The sequence below is a fragment of the Fulmarus glacialis genome, unplaced genomic scaffold (genome assembly GCF_000690835.1).
Source record: "Fulmarus glacialis isolate BGI_N327 unplaced genomic scaffold, ASM69083v1 scaffold21013, whole genome shotgun sequence".
Classification (NCBI taxonomy): domain Eukaryota; kingdom Metazoa; phylum Chordata; class Aves; order Procellariiformes; family Procellariidae; genus Fulmarus; species Fulmarus glacialis.
Genome location: NW_009203833.1, coordinates 15,156 through 24,673, shown reverse-complemented (window position 1 = coordinate 24,673; position 9,518 = coordinate 15,156). Strand labels below are relative to the sequence as shown.

The following is a 9,518-nucleotide window of genomic DNA, read 5'->3' as shown; positions in this document are numbered from 1 at the left end:
TATATATATATACACACACACACAAACACGCATGCAGCTTAACTGCATGTGGACGATACGGTATTACTGTGGTATGGATCCAGTGGTAAGTCCCTGCTCCTAAGTGGCAAATGAACGTTGAACGTTCCTATTAAGCATGAGCAATCCTGCAAGGAAATCATACAGAGAGCTTCTCCTTCCTCAAGAATTACTGGTACTTCTAGAGACACAGGAAGATTTTCATTACATAGCCTGTTGCCAGCTATACTTTCAGCATAAGCCCATCCCCTTTCTGTTACTGTTATGTCAGGGGAGGACAGTGAAAGAAAGCAGCTCTTGGGATGATACATGGGAGGCAGTGCTTCATTTATAACCCCACACAAATGCTGGAAAATGTTCAACTTTAAAAAGCATTAGGTTGGTTACCTTATGGGCCCCTGTGGACCAAGAAGTGAAATTACATGAACACAACATATCTATTAATCACCACAATGATTCCACATGTGAGAAACAGCCCCAATGGCATACATTCAACTGGAAAGAAAGTTGAGAAAATTACCTACTAGTAGTTAGGCAACTCAAAAAAATTTGGTAGTACCTTTCTGTAGGGCTCCCCTCTTGATTCCTCAATGAATTCAAGTATTTAACTTGGATTAAAGCCTAGTCCATAGAAATATACAGCGGAGAGTAACAACGGCATTTCTACCTAAACATGTGGGTTTCCTCTCAGCCAGAGTTACAAATAAGCTACGCTTATATGAGATGCATAGGTGACTGTCTGCTTCACAGTACTTTGTTTACAAGGTAAAGAAAAAAAAAAAAGGAGAAAAAAAAATTATTCTCAGACTTCTGCGTCAAGACAGATTACAGGTCAATTCAAGTTGACCTGTAATTGATTGATTTAGGTATTATTTCAGAGAAGAGAGTAGGCTACAGCAAACTTCTTCCATCCAGGATTTAGAAACTAGAATAATTTACATCACATTTGAATGAAGCCATCAACGTCATGGCTTACATCAATCCTTTACAAAGATCAGTGAAGATTAAACACAAAATCTCCATAGTTATTATGGGTAAGTATATGTGCTTATCTGTAAAATGTAAGGTGATGGACAACTTTTCATGTGCTCAGAATTAGCATTTAACCACAAGCCTGTGCTATTTTTATCATTTCCACTTTTAAGAAGCCTTGGCTAACATGACTCTGCTTCCTCAACGGTGAGCAGCAGACCCAAATGTGAAAAAGTAGACATCTTCGCTAATGGGGGAGCGTGGAAATGGAGGTCACACCAATTACCTCAAACCACTTGGCTGCCACAGCCATCTTTTCACCCTTGCAGTAAACAAACCCTTGTGGCTGGTCCGTACATGAAGCAATTCCTTTGAAGAGTGCTCCACATCTCAGTTCTCTTCAAGTCTTGATATCAACAATGACAGTACTTCGGAATAACACTTTAAAGTTCAGGTCTCCCAAAAAGAATCCCATGCAGATATCACAATCACTTTTAGCAGTTTCAGAAACCATCCTGTTCTTCAAGGTAAAGTGGTTTGAAACACAAAAGATGCACAATTAAATCTAAAGAAGTAACAATATGAAATAGAGGAGTTTATACTACCGGTTCCTTGCATAATGCAAGCTTATAGGATACAGAAGAAAAAAAATCTTTGTTTGCACACTATAATCTATATTAAACAGACGCTCAAAAAGTCAACAAATTCAATGTGTTAAGAAGCAACCTTTTAATAAAGAAAGCAGAACCATACTTTGCTGTTAACAAGTATTTTGAAAAAGGCTTATAAAATTATATCTAAGCCAATTATCTGGTGCATCTGCAGCTGAGAAGGAAGTGTCAATATTCCAAACATCTGTTCAGTTTGTGTCCTCTCCTTTCTTAGAGAGGAAGTATTAGCTTCCAGTTGTACAAGTGATTAAGAGAGCAATAAGGTATTGCTCAACAAAAACTATTTTCTTAGATGATTACAGACTAAGGCCAAAGAAGAAATTCATACATTAAGCACCATTACCAACATGGAAGCCTGTCAAAGATACCAGTTTGAATAGCACAGCTTTCTTCCTTGCCCGCCACGTCTAGGGGTCAGCTAACCACCGGGGGTGAGGCCTGTGAGAACAAGGAAATCGAACCATCATGGAAAGCATACTCCAGTCACACTGGAGTCAGCTGATGCCAGAGACTGGACAGCAGGAAGACTTCAATGTTTTCCATAATGGAGCTGAAGGGTGAAGAGTCCCAAAGCACTGGAAGAAACAGAACACAACAATACAAAATTAGCCCAGTTTCAAAACCAACATCCTTTTACAGGCTCAAGGTATGAACAAAGAACCACCCTGTATCTCTGCCTCAAGGCAACAGAGCTATGATCTCCTCAATGCTGACACCATGAAACAGGCTTGTAGTAATCATTAAATATTAGCCAAGACACACAAAAGAAGAAAAAACCCTCTGGAAGCCACGGCTCCTTGTCCACTCACCCCCAGTGCCCGCCGGCACAGTCCACTCAGCTGGAGGCCAGAACGCTGGGAGCACTCACAGGCCACAGCACCCGCAGCACCTAGGCAGAAGGGGGACGGGTTAGGACGGTGTTTCTCTATGCTACGACTCTTCCAGCTGCTCTGAGCACTGCGCCTTCAGTGTTGAACAGACTGGGGAGGAGGGTAGCGTATTTTCTTGGAAATTCAGGCATGGATTATTTATAGGTCATCGACTCAAACATGTGAAAACTGAACAGACCATCCACCAAGAACGGCCCGTGCTTCCAGACAGGATCCATATTCTAGATGCCATCTAAACAGTTCCAGAAATAAAGATTAGGCTAAAACAAATGGTGCAAACTCCCCTGCACCTTCTCAACCCATCCCCCAAGTATTCCGCTGGGACTCATGTTATCCTCGTACAAACCCTCTTTTCATGAGGCAGCAATGACAGGACTCATTTACTTTGAGGGTTTTACTTTGGCCCTCCTGGCTTCTATCATAACCTCAAATATTACATTAAAAAGGCTTTTAAAACATAACATTCACAGCAGCGCAGGAGCTTTTCATTGCAGCTAGGTTCTTCCCTGCCTGTTTGCGTGTGGCACCTTCACATTAAGTGCATGAGTTAAGATGTAGATTAGCAAGGCAAGAAACCTTTGCCCTTGGCATTGACACTCAGCTGTGAAAGGAAACTTCAGGCTTTTTTTCTATGAAGTGTAGAACCACTCATTACACATTGGCAGGGAAGTGCACATCTCTGAACTATACACATTTTCTCTTAGATAAGCAAAAGACTCAAGTGTTTATAAATATGAAAAGTTCAGCAGCTGGCTAAAAAGTTAATTCTCCAGTCTCACTTAATGAGCTTTGGGGAAAGCGGTAGGGGGATTTGTTCAGAAAGTAAAGCAAAGTGTCACAGAAAGCAGGACTTGCCAGACGGGGCTCTGTTTAGTCCTATTTTCTGTCTCTAGATGGCTGCTATCAGCAAAATGGCAAGGAATCCTCTAATGGGGAGCAACCAGAATGAGACATGTTTTCTCCTAATCTTGCAATCATAAAAATTAGCCAATTTTTAATTTAAGTCCCATGACTTCTTTCTTTCAAGCAATCCATACCAAAACACTTTGGAACATGGACTGTCTTAGGATTTTGTCCAATTCCCTAAACAAGGAAGTTGTTTTTTTTTTTCGGCTGCAATATTTTTTCAATACTTTAATATTAACTAATACTTGTCTACTCCAGTAGCATAAGGTTTGGACATAAAAAATGGGATTAATTTGCTTGGTTGTTCTCAGGAACTTCTGAGAAGGCTATTTACAGTGCCTGCTCTCACTCTGCCTCTCTAGTTTTCTCGAAGGCAGACTTCTCGGTGTCTTTATAAGGTATTACAGAAGGAATTGTGCAACATCACTTTTGCAAGATGATACTTAGCTACCCAGTTCTCCACCTATGTAATTATTAAAAAATAAGAATTCATACTGAATGGAAAAATAACCAGACCCTTTTGTCTGCAGTTTCAACAGAAGTTGTTTTATGTACCAGAATATTTTTCAGCTTGCTCCATGAACTGTCTAGATGATTGTCATCCCTTTTGCGTACCTCGTCCCTTCTGTCACTTATTGAGAAAATTCTGAACAGCAACTACTTAGGAAACAGAGCTGTCTCTGATGTTCAAGAACAGAGTGATTATCCAAGAGATCAGAAATCTAGCTGAAACCAACAGCAAGGCAGAGCTCTTACCCACTGAGAGCACTTGCAATCGAACTGCAGGTCATACGGAGCTCTCTACCACTGCCCATTCCACTGTCCTTACCTGCACTGACGCACATGGTATATCTTTCCTTAGTCAAAGAATATTAAAAGTCCAAGTTCAGGAGAACTAATACGCCACAGTTGGCTCTAACTGGATGTGCTGGTTTGGCTGGGGTATATTTTCTTCACAGTAGCTAGTATGGGGCGATGTTTTGGATTTGTGCTGGAAACTGTTGATAACACAGGGATGTTTTCGTTACTGCTGAGCAGTGCTTGCACACAGTCAAGGCCTTTTCTGCTCCTCACCCCACCCCACCAGCGGGTAGGCTGGGGGTGCACAAGAAGTTGGAGGGGACACAGCCGGGACAGCTGACCCCAACGGACCAAAGGGATATTCCGCACCATATGACGTCATGCTCAGCATATAGAGCTGGGGGAAGAAGGAGGAAGGGGGGACATTCGGACGTTTGTCTTCAGATGGAGCCCTGCTTTCCTGGAGGTGGCTGAACCCCTGCCTGCCGATGGGAAGTGGTGAATGAATTCCTTGCTTTGCTTTGCTTGCGTGCGCAGCTTTTGCTTTGCCTATTAAACTGTCTTTATCTCAACCCACAAGTTTTCTCACTTTAACTCTTCTGATTCTCTTCTGAATCCCACTGGGGGGGAGTGAGCGAATGGCTGTGTGGGGCTTAGCTGCCTGCCGGGTTAAACCACGGCACTGGATCTGTAAATGCTAAGCACTTCTGCCAGGACCAGTCCCTAGTGCCTGCAAACTCTTCCACCTGTGCAAGACACAACGAAAATCCCTCTGGCGCCTGGTCCCACGGCCAGGGAGTGCGGAGGCAGGACTGCCTCCCATTCCAGAGGGAGCCAACTCACAGCCGGTGCCAGGGCTCAAGTCTCTGTTGATGGTGTATTACGCTGTATACATTGGAACTAGTAAATGCTTCATTGTGATTTTTGGCCACTTGGAATATTTTTAGCAATTTGCCAAGGTTTACCCTGTGATTTATTATGGAGGAAACAAACTCAAGCACTAACAAATGAAAATATGTAAACTCTGCCTTTTCAAGTCAATAGAAAGGTATTCAACTTCTTAAAACCCTTTAGAGGCATGCAGTCTGCTGAAGATACAATTGCTGGAAACAACAGTTTGATTAAGAAGCAACTGAAATGTAATCTAAGTAGTCATATTTAAGTCACTTAGAGATTCATAGTGAAAAATTCCATATACACAATACTTTCCAATTGTCATTCCTAAAACTGTGTTCTAGATTTGTTGGAAATTCAACAATTCAACAATTTGTTGGAAATATATTTTCTATCGTTTTTTCACTAAGGCCAAAGCACTCCAGGTATCTACCATCTGGAACTTTATTATCTCAGATTACTATATTTAATAAGTTAAAACACAGTATCATGAAAAAATACTTCAAATAATGAAATACACAGGAAAAAAAATTTAATTTAGAAAGCTTAAAGCACTGGAATTACCTGCAGATTTATACACTAGATACAGCAAATAGTAATTGTTTTATTACAGTATTCTTGGATGGAGAGGCAGGTGTCATTAAAGAGAAGGTAAACTTCCATTTTCAGTACAAAAATTCAACTAGATGCTACTGCCACATACCTCTAGAACACAAGAGATAATGCTTTATAAAGTGTTAGCAGCCATCACAGCATTATCCACAGTTAAAATACTGAAGCAATCCATGAATAAAATTGGAAGTGTTAATTTGATATTGAATATCATTGTTTCTTACAAGTTTTTTGAATGCTTCTGAAAACATCAGGAATGGGATCAAGAGTACAATAATCTAATAATTAAAATAAGGAAGAATATTAGTCATTAGAGTATGATTGGGAGTTAACATTAATTCTATGTAAAATAGCAGAATACTGGAAGATGGTATTTCCTTCTCAGCTGTCAATCTCAAGAGATTAATACAGAATTCACTTCTTGTCTGTTTATCTCAATACACAGTTTCCACTTTTGCCAGTATTAAGCTAGCAGTGAGTGGCAAGAACTCCTTTGTCTGTGCCTGCCACCACTGTGACTTGGTTGGTGGAATGATGCAGCAATATGCATGCTTCTTGATCATCTTTTCAGCTGAATAGACACTATCCATCCTTTCCTATAGAAAATAAGGGAAATAAACGCACTGCCAAATGACCAAACCCTGGGAGTTTTTTCCCCACGTTTGGACATGTCACTTGACATTCAAAATGCCATTATGCAAAGCCAACTAACTCGTACAAAGTCTTTTTTTGGTTCAAGAAAACTAGCAGAGGGAACTTCACCAAGCAATTCTTTGTTAGCATAACACTTGACCTTGTATCTCTTTGGAAATCATACAACTTTGCTAATGCAGTCCTTACAGAATTAATCAAGCAGATAGTTAGACCCTAGTTACTATGAACCCAGCCAATTATGAGCAGCACTGAAATTTGTCACTGGCATGTCCAACTACATTTTCCAACATAAAGATCAACAGAACTGTGTGGAAATGAGGCCCCACTCTCAGACCTGCACGACTTGGATGCTGTAGACTAGAATCGCTAGCAAAGCCAATGCTTTTAGGAATAAAGTATTCTTAAGAAAAAAGGCTTATCTCCCGGGTCTCCATTACCTGCTGAATTAAAACAGCAAGAAACCATAACGCCTTTCACCCTCTATTTTGACTAGCAAAGCTAGAATAAATGATTCATTGAGAGTACAGAGCTCTTTATTTGCCACTCCGCTCCACTGCATGAGATCCACAGTTCAATAAAGGCCAAATATACTGCATGGCTTCGTTTGAGAAGTGGGGAGGGGAAGCTGCCTATGCAGTTTCTCCCTCTGTCAAAGTAAGACAGCCCAGCTTTCAGTGTCCAGGGAAAGATGACATCAGGAATATTAACAGATAAGCAAGGAAAAGAAACCCTAAAAAGAGCAGGGCAGAGAGAAGGAGAAAGGAGATGGACACAGAAGGCACCCATAAGAACAAATGGCTCAACAGCAGGCATATTTAGATATATTTAAAGCAGCACAGATTAGAAACGTATCTAGGTAAAAGCCTGATTGCCATTGTCAAGTCCAATTTCTATCCTTGAACAGGTACTCAAATGAGAGAACTGTGCTCACTGAATACGTTCTCCACCCAGTAATTGGAACCAGATGAGATATAAAACCATTGGTCTAGTTTCCAAAAGGTAAGTGACAGCTAACTAACTTCTGAATCTGGCTTGGAAGTTAATAGTTACTTTACCTCTGTTTTCATCCATTCCATTCACATCATGCTACTAGTTTCCAATGCTCAGCAAAAGACCTGTTTCTCCTGCAGTCCAGCCTGCCTTTTACTCACTTCTCAAAAACTCCAGTCAACAAATTCATTTTTTTGAGGCTCTCATGCTGCAGTCTTCCACTTCTATGAGAATAAAATCCATACTCAACACAGTCCTCTGTGGCAAAATTTCTCTGGTGCTGAAATGCTGCTCTCTCACCATAAGAGTGCAAATTAAAGCCATGGTATATTATAGTAACAGTTCACCTTGTTGTCAAAATAGACATTTTGCCCAAATGTCAACAAGTGTTCGTCACTAACTAGATTCTTACAAAAGGAGATAAAATAATTCACGCCCCACAAGCATGAGACCACTAGAGCCTACTTCACCATGGACCTCAAAACTCCCAAAGATCCCACAAGTTACCTAAGTAAGCCCCATGACAGAGACAATACTTACAGCTTTAGCAAAAATGACCATCAGCTCAGGGAACTGGTGCGTGAGGAGGGCAAGCATTGCTGAAAAGGAACATAGGCCTGCTGTGAAATGGATGAAAAAGGGAAGTTCCTTCTGTGGGTAAACGGAGACTTCATGAAATGCTGAAAGGAAAAAATGAAGAATATTGACATTTGATAAATCGAGGACAGTTTTATGAATTATTTACACAGTCTTGTAACTCTGTTCTAGACTTTCAGAAGGAGTAAGTATGGACTCAAGACTATTGTGCATTACATGTTAGGTCCCAGTACTTAAACGTCTCAAAAATTTTTCCCCTACATTACATGCTTGTCTTCATTATTAATAGTCATTACATCTTTCTCTTCCCAATCTTCTTTTTCACTTGCATAGGCTTTATTTTTGAAGCATTTCATCAGACTTAGGTTTTGGTACCTACTCTTTTAACAGGACAGAGGGAAGAACTGTAAAATTCACAAGCTGTCAAAATTACCTAGACCAATTTAAACAATTCAGGTGTTTTCAACCCTCTGAAGCATTAATCCTGTTACCTGAAGAGAACAGCACGTCTCCCCATCCTGTAAGAAGCTCAGCAAGTACAAAACAACCATCATATTACATATACATGCAACGTAGCTCCTTAATACTTTTCAAAGATTCTGGTTGGTAGGCTACAGTAAATTTTTTCAGAGCAGCTGACACAGTAGACCTCAAAGAAAACAGTACCAGGACTAGGTTATAAATTCCATACATAGCAGCTCCTTACAATTTCCAATCTATGGTAACAAAATCAAAAGAAGGTGATTAGACAGGCTAAGGGCTCGCATATGGAGCTTTCAGCACTCAAGACACTACTACTGGTTACTAGCTGAGGACCTGTTTGGTGAATTTGCAATTACTTACTGGCTCTGAATACCTGCAGCTCTGACTTTTATCCAATGATTTTAAAGGGTTTTTAAATGAAGAAAAAAATAGTTTCTATAGACATAAGTAATTATGAAAGGGCTGCACACTTCTTGACAAGTGTTTTTAAAATCTAACAAAAGCCTCAAAATTTAAGTAAGCCTTTTCGTAAAACAAGAAAATACAATTGCATTCATTTTTAAACTGAAGTCTGAGGAGGAAAAAGACACTTTACCCTCGCAGTTACTGTTTCTGAATGTGGCACATGAAAGCTACCATTATAAGAGAAAGCCCAGCAAAAGTGGCTTGTGCTGTTGCAACTCTTTAATGGCAAAGTGCTTGTGTTTTGTTTTGCTTTTAAGTATATGATTTTGGAGCACGACTAAGTAGAACATTTGGAGTTCCAAGTCTAATGCCCATCAGAGATGTTTAATGTTATCCCAGAGATTATCAGTTCACCTTCTTAAGACGCAACCAGCCCTGCTAGGCCATGATGCAGTATGATAGTAACACACTCCTACTTAATGAGCAACCAAAGAAACCACTTGTCTACTATGGAACACTGTTATGCTCTCATACCATGTAGAAACCCACCTGATTTTTAAAACATGGAGCAAAATAATTTAAGAAAGGTCCCAACATAAGTTACGAAAGTGTAAAAAAATATAGG

General features: G+C 40.2%; 1 protein-coding gene across 1 annotated transcript in view; it reads right to left on the bottom strand.

The window, feature by feature from the left end:
• Positions 1–2,496: 2,496 nt before the first annotated feature.
• The window catches only part of LOC104074610 (suppressor of tumorigenicity 7 protein-like), a gene marked incomplete at its 5' end in the record, with an annotated part of 21,426 nt that continues 14,404 nt past the window's right edge, over positions 2,497–9,518 (bottom strand). The window contains 2 exons of the mRNA XM_009574782.1: positions 2,497–2,550; positions 7,949–8,088. Of these exons, the coding sequence (XP_009573077.1) occupies positions 2,497–2,550; positions 7,949–8,088 (194 nt within the window). The remainder of the gene's footprint in view (positions 2,551–7,948; positions 8,089–9,518) is intronic.